Source organism: Melospiza georgiana, chromosome 28, assembly GCF_028018845.1.
Source record: "Melospiza georgiana isolate bMelGeo1 chromosome 28, bMelGeo1.pri, whole genome shotgun sequence".
NCBI lineage: Eukaryota > Metazoa > Chordata > Aves > Passeriformes > Passerellidae > Melospiza > Melospiza georgiana.
The window spans coordinates 2,044,067-2,062,613 of NC_080457.1; the positions used below are offsets into that span (position 1 = coordinate 2,044,067).

The 18,547-nt window shown below is 63.1% G+C and overlaps 2 protein-coding genes across 2 annotated transcripts; one reads left to right on the forward strand and one right to left on the reverse strand.

Moving 5' to 3' along the window:
- ERBB2 (erb-b2 receptor tyrosine kinase 2) lies at positions 1-12,545 on the forward strand. Its single transcript, XM_058041580.1, has 27 exons — positions 1-85; positions 2,373-2,524; positions 2,608-2,794; positions 2,953-3,090; positions 3,168-3,236; positions 4,309-4,421; positions 4,497-4,638; positions 4,713-4,829; positions 5,709-5,835; positions 5,915-5,988; positions 6,071-6,161; positions 7,520-7,719; positions 7,803-7,935; positions 8,029-8,119; positions 8,200-8,360; positions 8,450-8,497; positions 8,943-9,081; positions 9,170-9,292; positions 9,369-9,467; positions 9,545-9,730; positions 10,412-10,567; positions 10,647-10,722; positions 10,807-10,953; positions 11,041-11,138; positions 11,214-11,384; positions 11,492-11,750; positions 11,854-12,545. The coding sequence occupies exons 2-27, from the start codon at positions 2,390-2,392 to the stop codon at positions 12,183-12,185; spliced, it is 3,612 nt and encodes a 1,203-aa protein (XP_057897563.1). The 5' UTR covers positions 1-85; positions 2,373-2,389; the 3' UTR covers positions 12,186-12,545.
- A 1,040-nt stretch (positions 12,546-13,585) lies between these two features.
- MIEN1 (migration and invasion enhancer 1) lies at positions 13,586-16,226 on the reverse strand. The gene is made up of 4 exons (XM_058041733.1): positions 16,112-16,226; positions 14,706-14,803; positions 14,365-14,441; positions 13,586-14,171 (listed from the first exon to the last, which is right to left on the reverse strand). The coding sequence occupies exons 1-4, from the start codon at positions 16,198-16,200 to the stop codon at positions 14,088-14,090; spliced, it is 348 nt and encodes a 115-aa protein (XP_057897716.1). The 5' UTR covers positions 16,201-16,226; the 3' UTR covers positions 13,586-14,087.
- Between the last annotated feature and the right edge of the window lie 2,321 nt (positions 16,227-18,547).

Sequence of the window (18,547 nt, forward strand, 5' to 3'; positions counted from 1 at the left end):
ATCGCGGCCGGGGGCTGCCTCGGAGCCGCGCTGCTGCTGCTGCTGCTGCTGCTGGCCGCCCTGTGCCCCCCCGCCGCCGCCGAAGGTGGGTCCCACCGGGGGACACCGGGGGGCACCGGGGACACCGGGACTCGGGGGGACTCCGGCCCCGCGCGGCGACTTCGCGTAAAGTTTTGCACGGGACTGGGGGGGCACCGGGAGGGCGAACCGGGCAAGGGAGGGGGGGACACGGGGGGCGTGACCGAGAGGGCACCGGGGGGGACATCGGGGGTGGGACCGAGTGGAAAACCGGGAGGGGACGGTGGGGGGAACCGAGGGAGAAGCGGGAGGGGAGCGTGGCGGCCTCGAGTTGCGAACGAGGGGGGCACCGGGGGTGGGAGCGGGCAGATCTGGGGGGCACCGGGGGCTGCACGCTTGGAAGTGACGGGACCGCCTCTCCCGGTGCCCCCTGGGTGCCCCCGGTTCTCCCCGCCGTGGGCAGCGCGACCCCGGTGTCCCTGCGGCCACCAGGACTGGGAGCCGAACTGGTGTGGACTGGGAGGCGCTGGGGCCCAGCGGGAGGCCCTGCCCGCTCACCCCGGTCCCCCCGAGCTGCACGATTCCCGAGGATTTAGGGGCTCCGGTAGAGCCCGGAGCGGGGTGCAGCGCGCAGGGCTCCGGTACCGCCGGGAGAAGCGGGAACGGGGGTCCCCAACTTGTGGGGGTTCCCTCCCCGTGGGCATCGGGAGCGGCTCGGTGCCTGGGTGGGTGGGTGGGTGGGTGGGTGCGTCCCCGTCGCTCCCATCCACATTCTCGACGTGCCGCACCCAGCCCAGCCCCGGGGGGAGCGGGGAGCCCGGCCCGGCAGCCCCCGGGCCTCGGCCACGCTCCGCGGGAACGGGGCCGGAACGGGGCCAGCAGGGCACGGCGCTGGTGGCCCCAAAATGGGCACCGGCAGCCCCAAAAAGTTTGACCCTGCCGCCTCATTCCTGGTGTCGGGGGGCAGCTCCAGCAGCGGGAGTTCGGAAAGTGAATGCTCGGTGTGGGGTGGTGGGACGGGGACGTGGGGACGCAGCTGACGGCGCTGGGAGGGTCGGTGTGGGGCCAGCTCCTGGCTGGGGACAGCCCCGTGGGCACGTGGCTCACGGGCTCGGCCCGACACCCGTGGGCAGCGCCGGTGCTCGGTGCTGGCACCGCCCGCTGGGTGAGCCCGGCAGCACCGAGCAGTCCCTGCCCGGTGCCCAGAGGGGAGCTGGGCGAGCACCCAACCCCAAATCCCGGGGGAGCAGAGCCGGGATGCCCCCAGGATCCTCACGCTTGTCCCACCCGCCCTTTGCCCCGGGGAAGCCCCAGCACCCCGCGCCTCTCACGGCAGGTGTGGGCGCAGACCTTGAGCTTTGGCCGCCCCGCACTTCCCCTTCCCGCGTCCCCCCGTTTCACCCCGCTCGGGTGGGACACAGCCGAACCCCAAATTCAGGGGGGGTTTCCTCCTTCCTCAGCCGCGTTTTCCCCGGCTCGGAGAGGCCTCGCAGCAGGCGGGGGAGGCGAGTGCCAGCCGGCTCTGCGGGCCCGCAGCTGCCGCAGCAGCACCGGGGGCTGTCACTCAGCCACCGAGCAGCCGGGACCGGACACCGAGCGCCCCCAGACCCCCGTGTGCCCCCTGCCCGTGCTGGGACGGCTCTGGGGGTGACACCGCTGTGTCGGCGGGGTCAGCGCGGGGAGCGGGGCTCGGTGTGGCGGCGGGGCGCTCTCCCCGCTGGGTGTTGGGTGTTGTTGGGGTGCCGGGGGCCGCGGGCGCGCCGGGGCTGGGCCGTGCCGAGCCGAGCCGAGCCGTGCCCGCCAGCCCTGCGTCACCGCTGCTCCCCAAACACGCCCGACCTGAAAAGGCGGTTCCAGCCGGGAGCGGGCGGCCGGGGCCCGGTGCCACCCTCGCCCGTGACTCACCCGCCCGGGGCCCGGCGCCCAGCGCGGGTTCCCGCACAGCCCCAGCCCCGCCGGGATGCCCGGGGATGCTCTCCCGGCCAGGAGCCCCCCACAGTGGATGGGGCCAGCGGGGCCCCGCAGCCGTCGCCGCTCAACAATCGGGTCTTGTCTCGGCGTGGGCAGCGCATTCCTGCCCGCGGCCCCCGCTCCGGCCCCGCCGCTCTGGGGGTCCCAACCCAGCCCCCGCCGCGGGCACGGGGAGACACCGATCCCCGTTGTGCCTCCAGCGGGGCCCGCTCGGGCTTTGCCGGGGTTGGGATCCGGGGGAGCCTCGGTGCAGGAAACCCATCGGAAGCTGTTGGAGATAAACGGCGGCCGCCGCACCCGCGGCGTTTCCTGCGGGGGCCGGAGCTCCGTGTGTGTCCCGTGGAGGGAGAGGAGGACCCGCTGAGCCCCCGCTGTCCCCACAGTCTGCACCGGCACCGACATGAAGCTGCTGCGTCCCTCCAGCCCCGAGAGCCACTACGAGACCCTGCGGCACCTGTACCAGGGCTGCCAGGTGGTGCAGGGCAACCTGGAGCTCACCTACCTGCCCGCCGACGCCGACACCTCCTTCCTCAAGGTGCGCAGCGCTAAAACGCCCCAAAGGGGGGAAAGACGAGGGTCTGACCGACCCCTCACCCGCGTCCCCCCCCCCCATGGCAGGACATCAAGGAGGTGCAGGGCTACGTGCTGATCGCGGAGAACCAAGTGAGCGGGCTGGAGCTGCAGAGCCTGCGCATCATCCGCGGCACGCAGCTCTTCCAGGAGCGCTACGCCCTGGCCGTGCTGGGCAACGCCGGCCCCGCCGGGGCACCGGGGCTGCGGCAGCTCGGCATGAGGCACCTCACAGGTGGGGAAGCCCTGTGTGGGATACTCGGATATGTGGGTGGCTGCTCCTGCAGTTGGGAGCTACCAGCTCCAGTCTGGGAATGCAAAAAGTTCTGGGTGCTCCCCGGCTCCCTACCGAGCTGCAGGTCCATGCTGACCCCCCAACCTGTCCCCCCACAGAGATCCTGAAGGGAGGGGTGCTCATCGAGAGGAACCCCGAGCTGTGTTTCCAGGAGACCATCTTGTGGAGCGACATCCTGCACCGGCACAACGAGTTCCGTGCCGACATCCAGGTGGAGAGCGCCCGCGCCCGCAGCTGTGAGTGGGGGGTTTGTGCTGCCAGGGGGGGTTCCAGCCCCTCCTGGCACCCCCTGCTCACTCTGCCTCCTGTGCAGGTCCTGACTGCCGGGCGCTCTGTGCCGAGGGGCACTGCTGGGGTGAGGGCAAACAGGATTGCCAGACATGTGAGTGTGGGGCCCACGGAGGCTCTGAGCCCCCCTCAGGGACCCCCAAAGCCCCTGGGAACTCCTTTCCTTCCTGCCCCTGCTTCACTGATCACCACTTGGCACCCAAATCTGTGTCCCAGACTCCCTGGACATTCTGCTTGCACTCCCAAATTGTTGCCCTGCTGAGCCCTGCTTGTCACCTAAGTCCAATTTACAGAGAATCTCTGGACCTTCCATTTGCCCCCCCAAATCTCTGTCCCACTGACCCCCCATTTACCACCTAAATCTTGCCCCCAGAAGCACCCTGACCTGTTTAGCCCCCAAATCCTTGTTCCACTGAGCCCTACATAGCGCCCAAATCTTGGTCCCAGACATCCCTTAAAATCCCTGCTCTGGGAGCCTCCCCTTACACCCCAAATCCCTGCTCTGGGAGCCTCCCCTTGCACCCCAAATCCCTGCTCTGGGAGCCTCCCCTTACACCCCAAATCTCTGCTCTGGGAGCCTCCCCTTGCACCCCAAATCCTTGCTCTGGGAGCAGAGGCCTTGAGGACCTCTGCTTACACCCCAAATCCTTGCTCTGGGAGCCTTCCCTTACACCCCAAATCCCTGCTCTGGGAGCCTCCTCTTACACCCCAAATCCCTGCTCTGGGAGCCTCCCCTTGCACCCCAAATCCCTGCCTTGAGGACCTCCGCTTACACCCCAAATCCCTGCTCTGGGAGCCTCCCCTTGCACCCCAAATTCCTGCTCTGGGAGCCTTCCCTTACACCCCAAATCCCTGCTCTGGGAGCCTCCCCTTACACCCCAAATCCCTGCCTTGAGGACCTCCCCTTACACCCCAAATCTCTGCTCTGGGAGCCTTCCCTTACACCCCAAATCTCTGCTCTGGGAGCTTCCTCTTACACCCCAAATCCCATCCCTGGGAACTTTCCCCCCTAAATTCCTTTCCTACTGGTTTTTATTTTCCATCTCAATTCCCACCACCCAGATTTTCACCCCCCTTACCCTCCAACCCTTCATCCTGGTGTCTCCCCCATTGCCTGGAGAGGGGGGAAATTTGTGTCCCCAACGTGTCCCTCTGTGTCCCTGCAGTGACCAACAGCATCTGCCACGGCTGCCCACGCTGCAAGGGCACGAAACCCACGGATTGCTGCCACGAGCAGTGCGCTGCTGGCTGCACCGGCCCCAAGCACTCCGACTGCCTGGTGAGCATGGCACAGGGACATTGAGGGTCCTGGGGGGGACACAGGGGTCTCACACAGCTGTGTCCCCCTCCCCAGGCATGCCTGAACTTCAACAGGAGCGGGATCTGCGAGCTGCACTGCCCTCCACTCGTGGTTTACAACTCGGACACCTTCGAGTCGATGCCCAACCCCGACGGGCGCTACACCTTTGGTGCCAGCTGTGTCAGCCAGTGTCCCTGTGAGTGCCACCCTGGGGGGGGGTGCAGGGGCAGCCAGCGTGGCCCTGACCCCCCCTCTCCTCCCTTCCTGCAGACAATTACCTCGCCACGGAGGTGGGGTCCTGCACCCTCGTGTGCCCCCAGAACAGCCAGGAGGTCACGGTCAACAACGTGCAGAAGTGTGAGAAGTGCAGCAAACCCTGCCCAGAGGGTGAGAAACCCCCCCAGGGGTTTGGGGGGGCTCTGAGTGCCCTGGGGATGTGGGGGAGCAGCCCCCGGGGCGTGGGGAGGGGGACTCTGGATGCTGCAGGGTTGTGGGTGAGCAGCTCTCAATGTCCATGGGGTTCTCAAGGTTGTGGGTGAGCAGCACCCCAAGTACCTGGGTAGGTTTGGGGACCCCAGAAATGCAGGTGAGCAGCCCCCCAGTATCTGGACGGGTCTGGGGACCCCAGGAGTGTGGGTGAGCAGCCCCCCAGAGTGGCTCTGGGGACACCAGGGATATGGGGGAGCAGTACCCTGGGGACTGGGGACACTCTGGGGACCCCAAGGGTTTGGTAAGAAGCCTTCCCAGGTCTTGAGGGGCTCTGGGGACCCCAAGAGTTTGGTAAGAAGCCTTCCCAGGTCTTGAGGGGCTCTGGGGACCCCAAGGGTTTGGGTAAGCAGCCTTCCCGAGTCTTGAGGGGCTCTGGGGACCCCAAGGGTTTGGTAAGAAGCCTTCCCAAATCTTGAGGGGCTCTGGGGACCCCAAGGGTTTGGTAAGAAGCCTTCCCAAGTCTTGAGGGGCTCTGGGGACCCCAAGGGTTTGGTAAGAAGCCTTCCCAGGTCTTGGGGGGCTCTGGGGACCCCAAGAGTTTGGTAAGAAGCCTTCCCAAGTCTTGAGGGGCTCTGGGGACCCCAAGGGTTTGGTAAGAAGCATTCCCAAGTTTTGGAGGGCTCTGGAGGCCCCTGGGATGGGGGTGATCCATCCTCAGTGCAGCTCTGGGGTCTCCAAGGCTGTGTGGGGGTGCTGCTGTGCCCTGTGGCTGGTGGGGCAGTGTTTTGGGGGGCTCAGAGGTCCTGGAAGAGCACAGCCCTGCCGTGCCCCCCTCAGTGTGCTACGGGCTGGGAGTGGATTTCCTGAAGGGTGTCCGTGCTGTGAACGCCTCCAACATCCAACACTTCTCTGGCTGCACCAAGATTTTTGGGAGCCTGGCTTTCCTCCCCGAGACCTTCGCTGGGTGAGTGCCTGAATCCCCTCCCTGAGCCCACTGGGGACCCCCAAAAGGACCCCCCCAACCTCCCTGCCATCCCCTGCAGGGACCCCAGCACCAACACCCCACCCCTGGACCCCAAACTGCTGCGGATCTTCGAGAGCCTGGAGGAGCTGACGGGTGAGAGCTGGGGGAGCTGGGGGGCATTGGGGGGCTCTGGGTTTGGGGGGGACATCAGGGGGTGACACTCAGCTCCCCCCAGGGTTCCTCTACATCGCAGCCTGGCCGCCGGACATGAAGGACCTGGGAGTGTTCCAGAACCTGCGGGTGATCCGGGGCAGGGTCCTGCACAAGTGAGCGGGGACTGGGGGACATGGGGGGGACACGGGGGGACACAGGGACATGGGGGGACACGGGGACGGGGGGGAAGGCAGAGGGACATGGGGGGACACGGGGAAATGGGGGGACAGGGGGATATGGGGGGAGGCAGGGGGACACATGAGGGGACACGGGGACATGGAGGGAGGCAGGGGGACACATGAGGGGACACAGGGACATGGAGTGACACGGGAACATGGGGATGCAGAGGGGATGTAGGGGGACACATGAGGGGACAGAGGGACATAGAGGGATGCAGGGGGACACATGAGGGGACAGAGGGACATAGAGGGATGCAGGGGGACACATGAGGGGATATGGGGACATGGAGTGACATAGGAACATGGGGATGTGGGGAGATACAGGGGGACACATGAGGGGACACAGGGACATGCAGAGGGGAGGCAGGGGGACACATGAGGGGATATGGGGACATGGAGTGACACGGACACATGGGGATGCAGAGGGGATGTAGGGGGACACATGAGGGGACACGAGGACATGGGGGGATGCAGGGGGACACATGAGGGGACACGAGGACATGGAGTGACATGGGAACACGGGGATGCAGAGGGGATGCAGGGGGACACATGAGGGGACACGAGGACATGGAGGGAGGCAGGGGGACACATGAGGGGACACAGGGACATGCAGAGGGGATGCAGGGGGACACATGAGGGGACAGAGGGACATGGGGGGATGCAGGGGGACACATGAGGGGATATGGTGACATGGAGTGACATAGGAACATGGGGATGCAGAGGAGATGTGGGGACATACAGGGGGACACATGAGGGGACACAGGGACATGGAGTGACACGGGAACATGGGGATGCAGAGGGGATGCAGGGGGACACATGAGGGGACAGAGGGACATGGGGGGATGCAGGGGGACACATGAGGGGGACACGAGGACATGGGGGGATGCAGGGGGACACATGAGGGGATATGGTGACATGGAGTGACATAGGAACATGGGGAGATACAGGGGGACACATGAGGGGACACAGGGACATGCAGAGGGGATGTAGGGGGACACATGAGGGGACACAGGGACATGCAGAGGGGATGTAGGGGCACACGTGAGGGGATATGGGGACATGGAGTGACACGGGAACATGGGGATGCAGAGGGGACAGGGGGAGATGTTGAGGCACAGCAGGGACATGGAGGGATGTAGGGGGACACATGAGGGGACATGGAGTGACACAGGAACATGGGGATGCAGAGAGGACATGGAGGGGTGCAGGGCACCATGAGGGGACACTGGAAGGACACAGGGGACTGTGGGCACACAGTGCCAGGCGTGTCTGACCCGTGGCTGTCTCGGCAGCGGCGCCTACTCGCTGACCCTGCAGGACCTGGCGGTGCAGGCGCTGGGGCTGAGGGCCCTGCAGGAGATCAGCAGTGGGATGGTGCTGGTGCACCACAACCCCCAGCTGTGCTTCCTGCAGAAGGTGCCCTGGCACAGCATCTTCCGTAACCCCCGGCAGCGCCTCTTCCAGACCCACAACAAACCCCCCGAGCAGTGCGGTAAGAGGGGTCCTGTTGGGGTGGGGGGAGATGGTGGATCCCCCCCATTGGTGACAAAGGTGCTGATGGTGCCCCTCCTGCAGAGAGAGAGGGGCTGGTTTGCTTCCACCTCTGTGCCCAGGGGCACTGCTGGGGCCCCGGTCCCACCCAGTGCGTGGCGTGCGAGCGGTTCCTGCGCGGCCAGGAGTGCGTGGCCTCCTGCAACCTCCTGGATGGGTGAGTGGAGACCCTTGGCAGTGCCAAACAGAGCCCCCACACACACTGCAGGGTGAGGCTGGCATCCCATCCCTGCCCCTTTCTGCCCCGCAGAGCCATCAGGGAACACGCCAACGGGACGCGGTGCCTGCCGTGCCACCCCGAGTGCCAGCCCCAGAATGGCACCGAGACCTGCTTTGGATCTGTGAGGACAGGGGACACGCATTGAGGGGGTGAGGGTGTCCCCACACGCCTGGGTCCCTCAATCCAGCCCTGTTCCTGCAGGATCCAGACCAGTGCGTGGCCTGTGCCCACTACAAGGACGCCCAGCAGTGCGTGCGGCGCTGCCCCAGCGGCGTCAAGGCCGACGCCTCCTTCGTGCCCGTCTGGAAATACCCGGATGAATTCGGGGTGTGCCAACTCTGCCCCACCAACTGCACCCACTCGTGAGTTGGGGGGGGGTCCCTAGATGAGGAGGGGGTGCTGGCAGCTGCAGGGGGCTGCTGACAGCACGGGGGTACACCTGTGTCCCCAGGTGCACCATCCGGGATGAGGACGGATGTCCCGTGGACCAGAAGCCAAGGTAAGGGTGTCACAGACATCTTTGATGAAAAATCTTTTCTTTAGGATTTTTTCTCCTCAGGAACAAAATGTAAACGATGGTTATCTGCTGCTGTGGGATGCAACAGGTGCATCTGGGATTGGCCCATGTTGGTTGTTTCTAATTAATGGCCGATCAAAGTGAGCTGGCTCAGACAGAGAGTCCGAGCCACAACCCTTTGTTATCATTCTTTCTTTTTCTATTCTTAGCCAGCCTTCTGAAGAAATCCTTTCTTCTTTTAGTATATTTTTAATATAATATATATAATAAAATAATAAATCAAGCCTTCTGAAACATGGAGTCAGATCCTCATCTCTTCCCTCATCCTGACACCCTTGTGAACACCATCACAGCAGGGGTGTGGCTCTGTTGTGCCACCACCTCTCCGGGTGGCAGTCCCCCACACTGATGGCATTTTGGCACACAGCCAGGTGACCTCCATCATTGCTGGCGTGGTTGGGGCTCTGCTGGTCATCGTCCTGCTCCTCATCACCGTCATCTGCGTCAAGCGCCGGCGGCAGCAGGAGCGCAAGCACACCATGCGGAGGCTGCTGCAGGAGACCGAGGTGGGAACCTCCCGGGGGGCAGGAGGGGACCCTCGGGGCTTGGGAGGGATGAGGAGTCAGGCCTTCCTCACCCCTCCATGTCCCACAGCTGGTGGAGCCACTGACGCCCAGCGGGGCCCTCCCCAACCAAGCCCAGATGAGGATCCTCAAGGAGACGGAGCTGAAGAAAGTGAAAGTTTTGGGTTCTGGTGCTTTTGGCACCGTCTATAAGGTGAGGAGTGGGGACAGCACAGCGGGATGTGACCCTCCCTGCTCTGCATCCCCTCACCTGCCTGTCCCCACCTCAGGGCATCTGGATCCCTGATGGGGAGAGCGTGAAGATCCCGGTGGCCATCAAAGTCTTGCGGGAGAACACATCGCCCAAAGCCAACAAGGAGATCCTGGATGTGAGTGTGGTCACAGCACTGAGGGCAACGGGGCTGGCAGCAGCCCCTGCCCACCCTGACCCCCCTGGTGCCCACAGGAGGCCTATGTGATGGCAGGGGTGGGCAGCCCCTACGTGTCCCGGCTGCTGGGCATCTGCCTGACCTCCACGGTGCAGCTGGTGACGCAGCTGATGCCCTACGGCTGCCTGCTGGACTACGTGAGGGAGAACAAGGACCACATCGGCTCCCAGGACCTGCTCAACTGGTGTGTGCAGATCGCCAAGGTACGACAGGGAATTGGAATACTGCTCCCAATATTCCCAGTTAGATTGTGCCTGGGCCGGTCTGACCCTCGCTGCTGGGCCAAAGGCAGCAACTGTGGTGTGTCACCCCAGAGATACCTTGGCTTGCTGGAGATTGCAGCTGGGCACTGAACAAGTCCAGGCTTGCTAGGAACCCCGTTTACCTCAGGAGGAATAGCTTCAGGTGATGGTGAAGAGAAAAAGGAGAGGATTCTGCTGGAGGGTTTAATGTCCAGAGGTTTATTCCATGGTTACAGAGGTCTGAACGTGAGGACCTGCTCCAACAGAATCCGGCCGCATGGTCTGATGACCTTTTTAAGCTCAGGGACAGGGGGAGGGGAGGTACAGGTGAGCCACCAACCAGGTGAGAGGGGCAGGGTCTCAGGGGAAGATGACACCCAGAAAGGCCAATGACCCCTGGGCACAGGGGCATCCTTTGAACTTGACCAAGCACACGATGCCTTGCTGGAATGTTCAGCCTGATTGACAGGACTCACTCAGCATGGGGGCAAGGGGGAAGGGAGAGAGGCATAGGCACACCTGGGGAAGTGACCTGGAAGGCCAAAATGGGACATTACAGCACACCACAACAACAGGGCACCTGGGCAGCTCTGGGGAGGTCCTTGGGGACACCAGGGACAGCTGGACATGTGCCACCTCCAGGGGATGAGTTACCTGGAGGAGGTGAGGCTGGTGCACCGGGACTTGGCCGCTCGCAACGTCCTGGTCAAGAGCCCCAACCACGTCAAGATCACTGACTTTGGGCTGGCCCGGCTGCTGGACATCGACGAGACTGAGTACCATGCTGATGGTGGCAAGGTAGGGCGTGGGACTCAGGGACAGCGGTGCTCCCCTCGGTGACAGCCATCCCCTGGTCCTGCTCACCTCTCTGTCCCAGGTGCCCATCAAGTGGATGGCGCTGGAGTCCATCCTCCGCCGGCGCTTCACGCACCAGAGCGACGTCTGGAGTTACGGTGCGTCAGCGTGTCCCCACCCCGGGGGACTTGGGGGCTCCCGATGCACTGCTCACCCCCACAGCTGTCCCCTGTCCCCTCCAGGTGTCACCGTGTGGGAGCTGATGACGTTTGGGGCAAAGCCCTACGATGGGATCCCAGCCAGGGAGATCCCAGACCTGCTGGAGAAGGGCGAGCGGCTGCCGCAGCCGCCCATCTGCACCATCGACGTCTACATGATCATGGTGAAATGTACGGGGAGGGGACACGGGGACAGGGAGGGGACAGGGCCTGCTGTCACCCTGCTCCCAGCCCCTGACGGCACCTGGCTCTGCTCAGGTTGGATGATTGACTCCGAGTGCCGGCCCAAGTTCCGGGAGTTGGTCACCGAGTTCTCCCGCATGGCCCGCGACCCCCAGCGCTTCGTGGTCATCCAGGTATGGACATCCCCGAGCTCCTGTCCCCTCATTTGTGCCTTGGGGTGAGCACTGAGCACTGTGACCCCTCCCCAGAACGACCTGGTGGGGGTGCCTGGCTCCATGGACAGCACCTTCTACCGGGCACTGCTGGATGAGGAGGACATGGACGACCTGGTGGACGCTGAGGAGTACCTGGTGCCCCACCACGGCTTCTTCAGCACCGACACCTCCACCACCTACCGCAGCCGCATCTCCTCCGTGCGGGTACGTGGGGAGGGAGGGCTGGCAGGGGGCTCCAGGTGAGGAGGTGACCCCGTGCCACGTCTGGGACGGGCTCAAGTGCCCGACTCTGTGTCCCCTCCCACACCCAGAGCACGGCAGAGTCTCCAGCCAAGGTGGAAGAGGGCGAGGGCTTGGCCTCCTTCTCCTTCCCCGCCCAAGGCCTGGCAGAGGGGCCAGAGGGACCTGTCCCAGAGGTACCAGACGGGGACAAGGTGGCCCTGCAGAGCCCCTCGGGGCGGGAGCCTGGCACCCTGCCCCGGTACAGCGAGGATCCCACCGGGCTGACGGCCAAGGATGGAGAAGACCCCGAGTGCTTCACTGTGCCAGCCCCCCTCAGCACTATGCCAGGTAAGGAGGGCATGGCCAGACCCTCGGGGAGGTGCTGGGGGTCCAGCCTGTCTGCCTGTCCCATGCCCCCTGGAGGCTCCCTAACGTGTCCCTCCCCCTGCAGAGTACGTGAACCAGGCTGGGGAGCGCCCGCCCCGCGCGCCCCCGTCCCCGCCGGACAAACCCAAGGGGCACCAGGGCAAGAACGGGCTCATCAAGGACCCCAAGAACTCCTTCCCAGGGCCCTTCGGCCACGCTGTGGAGAACCCCGAGTACCTGGCACCACCCCACGGCACCCCCAGCCCCGGCCCCTTCAGCCAGGCCTTCGACAACCCCTACTACTGGAACCAGGACCCTGCCAAGGGTGGTGGCACCGAAGGCGGCCCTGGCACGACGCCCACGGCCGAGAACCCCGAGTACCTCGGCCTGGCCGGCCCCGACGCCACGGCCGTGTAGGAGAGACCCCCCCAACTTCACCAAGGCAGCTCAGGGAGGGATGAGCCACAGCTGTGGGGCTGGGGGTGCCCCCCTGTGCCCAGGGGTGGCACCGCTGGCGGAGCCAGGACGCTGTGGGACAGCGCAGCGGGGACACGAGCGTCACCCTGGGTGCCCCCAGGAGCAGCTCAGAGCCAGCAGGGCCTGCAGAAGGACAGCCCCTGTGCCATCCCCCCCACGCAGGGCTGTCCCAGTGCCTGGGACACGAGGACTTGCACTGAGGGCAGCTGGACTGAGAGCGGTCCCGGCGGCTCCGGGATTCCCTGGGAGCACCGGGATGTATATTTGACAATTGTACATTGCTTGTTTTTCTACTCCCGTGGTCTGATTGGTTTCTCCTTCTCTGTCAAATCCAGCTCTGTCTCCCAAGGACCAACATCTTATATCCGTTCCCTTTTTCCTTCTATTTTCCCATTTTCCTTCTCTTTTTTTTCTCCTTTTTCCTTCCTTTTTCCCTTTTTCCTTCCCCTTTTCTTTTCCCCTTCTTCTTCCCCCTTTTTTCTTCCCCATTTCCTTTCCCTTCCTTTCTATTCCTTTTCCTGTCCCATTTTCCCTTTCTCCATTCCCTTTTCCCCTTTTGTCTTCCCTTTTCTGCTTCTTTCTTCTTCCCCTTTCCCTTCCTTTTCCTTCTCCCACTCTTTCTTTTTTCCCCTTCCCTTCCTCCCCCATTTCCTTTCCCCTTCCCTTTTCCATTCCTTTTCCTGTCCCTTCTCCCTTTCTCCATTTCCTTTCCCCTTTTCCTGTCCCTTTTCCCTTTCTCCATTTCCTTTTCCCATTCCTTTTTCTGTTTCTTTTTCCCTTTCTCCATTTCCCCTTTTGTCTTCCCTTTTCCACTTCTTCCCCTTTCCCCTCCTTTTCCTCCTCCCACTCCTCCTTCCCCCCCTTCCCTTCCTCCCCCATTTCCTTTCCCCTTCCCTCTTCCATTCCTTTTACTTTCCCCTTTTCCCTTTCTCCATTTCCTTTCCCCTTTTCCCTCTTTTTCCATTCCATTTTCTGTTTCTTTTTCCCTTTCTCCATTTCCTTTCCCCTGTTCCCTCCTTTTCCATTTCTTTTCCTGTCCCTTTTCCCTCTTTTTCCATTCCTTTTTCTGTTCCTTTTCCCTCTTTTTCCATTCCTTTTTCTGTTTCCTTTTCCCTCTTTTTCCATTCCTTTTTCTGTTTCCTTTTCCCCTTTCTCCATTCCCTTTTATCTTCCCTTTTCCATTTCTTCTTCTCCTTTCCCCTCCTTTTCCTTCCCCCACTCCTCCTTTATTCCCCTTCCCTCCCTCCCTCCTCTGCCACCCCCCACCACTTCCCTGCAGCACAAAATTCCTGATTTTGGATTTTGGAACCCCCCCCAATCCCAAGGGACACCAGAGCAGCCACATTCTCCATCCTTTATTCCCCCCAGGCCTTTGGGTTTATACACAGTATAGAATAAAGAGGGGACCCCCTCACCCCAAGGCCCAGGGCAGGGACATTCCAGGCAGGAAGCAGAGCTGGGAATGGCCAGGGGGGGGTTGTGAACACACCTGGGCCTGTGGGGCCAGCCTGGCCAACATTAAACACTGCCACAGGGCTTTTAATCATTAACACATCCCAGGGAAAGCTCCAGCCTGTGCATTCCCCTGGGAGCTGTTCCAACTCCCATTCATGGGAGATCCCCCCTCCCCAGAACCCCCAGCACAGAGAAATGGGGGTGCCAAACCTGTACCCTGATGGGGGGGAGGCAAAGGCAGGTGGGAGAACCCCCAAATCCACCCCGCAGCAGGTTGGGCAGGGGACACAACGCCCCCCCTCAGTGCCACCAGGAGGCTCCTGAGCCCCCCAGGGCTGCAGGGTTTAGGGAAGGCAGCTTGGGGGGACCCTGCTGTCCCCGGGGGGGTCACAGGATGACGCAGGGGGGGCGGCTGTTGGTGATTTTCTCCAAGGGCTCCCCATTGCGGGCTCTGCGGATGGCCTCGATCAGCTGGGGAGACACGGAGGTGACAGGGACAAAGCCAGGCCACCATGAGGAGCTGCCCCTCTGTCCCCTCCCCCAGCAGGACCTGCAGAAGGTCCTGGCAGGGTGGTAGGAAGGAGAACAGCTCCATAAAACAACGATCCCATTAAAGGAGGGGGGCTCCCTGCAAAGCAAACACCCCCCCCCTGTGGGTACTCACATCCTTCTCGTAGGGAAAACCTCCATTCTCCAGCTTGGAGAACACCAGCTGCCCGTTGATCTCGATCTCAAAGGCACCTGAGGGGGGGCCCAGCCATCAGTTCTGTCCCCCCAAAACCCCCCCATGGCATCACATCCCCCCCAAATTCCCCCATGGCATCATCCCCCTCATACCGACCCTACAGAGTGACAACACCCAGACCACCCCCATTGCCCCTTCTTGGACTTCCAACCCCTCCCTGGACTTCCAACCCCTCCCTGGACTTCCAGGCCCCCCAAACTCCATCAGGGCACTGGGGGGGGCCCTGGGGTGTCCCCCCCCGAGGCAGTTTGGGGTCTCACCAGTGCCCCCCAGGCGGGACTCGATCTCGATGTCGGGGTACTCGTCCCGCACGGCGCTCGCCAGCTCCTGGTAGGTGGCCTCAAAGCCACAGGGCTCGCTGGGGAAAGGGGGGGGACACAGCCTGAGGAGGGGGTGCAAGGACCCCCCAAAACTCTCCCCGAACTGAGGAGCCACCCCACAAGAGCTCTGCTGCATCCTGCACCCCGATTCCCAATGTCCTCCTTAGGAGCCCTCCCACACCCTCGTAGCCCATAACCCTCAACAGCTCCTCAGCCCCCCAAATCCTCTACAACCTTTTCCTATGCCCCCAAATTCCCCTATAACCCCCCAATTCTCCACCAGCTGAGCCCCCAAATCCTCTATAACCCTTTCCTCACCCTCCAAATTCCCCTATAACCCCCCAATTCCTCTAGAACCCTTTCCTCAGCCCCCCAATTCCCCCATAACCCCTCAATTCCCCACCCTCAGCCCCCCAATTCCCCTATAACCCCCCAATTCCTCACCCTCAGAGCCCCCCAAATCCTCTGTAATCCTCAACCTCCAAACTCCCTTACAAGCCCCTCAGCGCCCCAATTCGCCACCCTCAAAGCCCCCCCCAAATCGCCTATAACCCCCCCAATTCCCCATCCTCAGAGCCCCCCACATCCTCTATAACACCTTCCTAAGCCCCCAATTCCCCTATGACCCCCCCAAATTCCCCTATGACCCCCCCAAATTCCCCTATGACCCCCCCAAATTCCCCTATAACCCCCCCAATTCCCCTATGACCCCCCCAAATTCCCCTATAACCCCCCCAATTCCCCTATAACCCCCCCAAATTCCCCTATGACCCCCCCAAATTCCCCTATAACCCCCCCAAATTCCCCTATGACCCCCCCAAATTCCCCTATGACCCCCCCAATTCCCCTATGACCCCCCCAAATTCCCCTATGACCCCCCCAAATTCCCCTATAACCCCCCCAATTCCCCTATGACCCCCCCAAATTCCCCTATAACCCCCCCAATTCCCCTATAACCCCCCCAAATTCCCCTATAACCCCCCCAATTCCCCTATAACCCCCCCAAATTCCCCTATAACCCCCCCAATTCCCCTATGACCCCCCCAAATTCCCCTATAACCCCCCCAATTCCCCTATAACCCCCCCAAATTCCCCTATAACCCCCAACCCCCCCCACCCTCAGAGCCCCCCAACCTCCCTCCACCCCCTCCTCACCTCCCCCAACCCCTCTAAATCAGCCTCTCCCTTCTCCCCCCAGCCCCCTCCATGCCTGAACCCCCTCACGCCTCACCCCAGTTCCCCCCCCAGTTTGTGCTGCCGGTGCTCCGGTACCGCTGCGGGCCGTTCCCCGGTACCCCCGCTGGCTCCCATCCCCGGGATCCCCTCGGTTCATCCGCCCCCCTCACCAATACTCCACCACGATGCGGACCCGCCGCTCGGCCCCGCTCTCGGCCCCGTTGCCGTCGCCGTTCCCGTTCCCGGTCCCGCCGCTCATGGCCCCCGGTGCCGCCGCGCTGCCGCTTCCGGGTATAGTCACGTGACGCGCTCACTTCCGGTGCCGCTCTGTCCCGCCCCGCCCTCGTCTCGTCTGCTCGGGAGGACCGCCGTGACCCCGGTGACCCCCGGGGGACACAAAATGACCCCAAGGGACTTCCAGGACACCTCTAATGGGCTAAAGTGACGCCCAAACTCACCGTGTGCCACCTGCAGTGACCCCCAAGACTCGCAAAACCCCCATGAAATGCACAATGACCTCAGTGACCCCTGTGTCACCCACCCCCATGGGACCCAAAATGGCCTCTGGGGGACCTGAAATGACCTTCACAGGAGCTCTGGATTCCCATGGGAGTCTCCACTGCTCCATGGGACCCCCACCTAAAACCCTGTGGGGTTTCTATGGGGTCCTGTAGCCTCCCCACAAACCAATAGGAACCCTCAGCATCCCCACAGGGACCCCTGAACCCCTCCTTGGGGACACCTCTGTGACCCCCATGGCACCCCCAGTGGCCAGTGGGGACTCCCAGACCCCGTGTGGGGTCACCCACAGAGGACACCCCTAAGGGACCCCATAGGTGACACACACAGAGCGCCTAAGGGGACCCCACAGCGTTCCCAAACCCCAAATTCCACCCCCAACCCTCTTGGAAGGGCCCCTAACCTGCACGAGACCCCCGTGACCCCATAATCCCACCTGGCAGGGGTCCCTGAGGGGACAATGGGGACACCCCCTTCCCCACAGGACCCTTCCAGCCCCAATTCAGGGGCTGAGGAAAGGGTTAGCGAGGAATTGGGGGTTTATAGGGGAATTGGGGGTTTATAGGGGAATTGGGGGGCTGAGGAAAGGGTTTTAGGGGAATTGGGGGGGGGGTTTTAGGGGAATTGGGGGGTTCTAGGGGAATTGGGGGGCTGAGGAAAGGGTTATCGAGGAATTGGGGGGTTCTAGGGGAATTTAGGGGGCTGAGGAAAGGGTTCTAGGGGAATTGGGGGGGTTCTAGGGGAATTGGGGGGTTCTAGGGGAATTGGGGGGGGTCTAGGGGAATTGGGGGGTTCTAGGGGAATCGGCTGGGGCTCGGTGCCATCTGCACGCCCAGGACACCCCGAGGTGTCCCCGTGTCCCCCCCACGCCCGGTGCATTGTGGGAAACTCCCCATCACCACCTCCGGGGGGTTTTGGGGGTGGGTTGTGCCAGGGTCGGGCTGGACCCCCCGTGAGGGCTCTGGGGGTGCTGGGGAGCCCCTGTGGGTGCCGGTGGGTGCCGGTACCGGGGCAGGGCGGCGCTGGCAGGCGGGGGCGGGCGCTGCTGCAGGTAGATAAAGGCGGGCAGAACAGGAATCCCTGGTCCGGCGGGACGGGGCCGGGGCCGGGACGCGGCGGGAGCTGCAGGTACGAGCGGGGCCGGTTCCGGGGGCTCCCGGGACTGGGGGGGGATCGCTGCCCATCCCGGGGTGTCCGTTCTGTCCCGTCGGGAGCGACCCCGCAGCTCCGGCTGAGCCCGCAGCCTCCCCTCGCTCCTTCCCGCCTTCCTCCCGGCCCTTCCTCCTCCTCCGCCGTGCCTGCTCTGTGCCCTGGGCAGCTCCTCAGCCCCAAACTCGGCACCCCCACCCACAGCTGGGCTCCTGTTCTTCATCCTGCTGGTGCCGGCACGCTGTCCCTTGTCCTGGTGGCTTTGGGATCCCATCCCCTCACCCTGGTGGCCCTGGAATCCCATCCCTTCATCCTGGTGGCCCTGGAATCCTGTCCCTCAGCCCTAGTGACTCTGGGATCCTGTCCCTGGGTCCTGGTGGCTCTGGGATCCCATCCCTTCGTCCTGGTGGCTTTAGGATCCTGTCCCTCAGCCCTGGTGGCTTTAGGATCCTGTCCCTCAGCCCTGGTGGCTTTAGGATCCTGTCCCTCAGCCCTGGTGGCTTTAGGATCCTGTCCCTCAGTCCTGACGGCTTTGGGATCCCATCCCCTCGTCCTGCTGGCTCTGGAATCCCGTTCCCTCACCCTGGTGGCCCTGGAATCCTGTCCCTTCACCCTGGTGGCGCTGGGATCCTGTCCTTTGTCTTGGTGTCCCTGTGACTCCATTCCTCAGCCCTGGTGGCTCTGGGATCCCATCCCCTCACCCTGGTGGCTTTGGGATCCTGTCCCTTCACCCTGGTGGCTCTGGGATCCTGTACCTCATCTCTGTTGCTCTGGGACCCTCAATCTGGTGGCCCTGGACCCTCTGCTTCACAACTCTGATGGCTCTGGGGCCCATCCCGGTGCTCCTGAGCCCCTCCAGTCCCTCACCCCACAACCCTGATGTCCCCTGTGTCCCCTGATTGTCCCCTGATGCTCCTGAGCCCCTCCAGTCCCTCCCT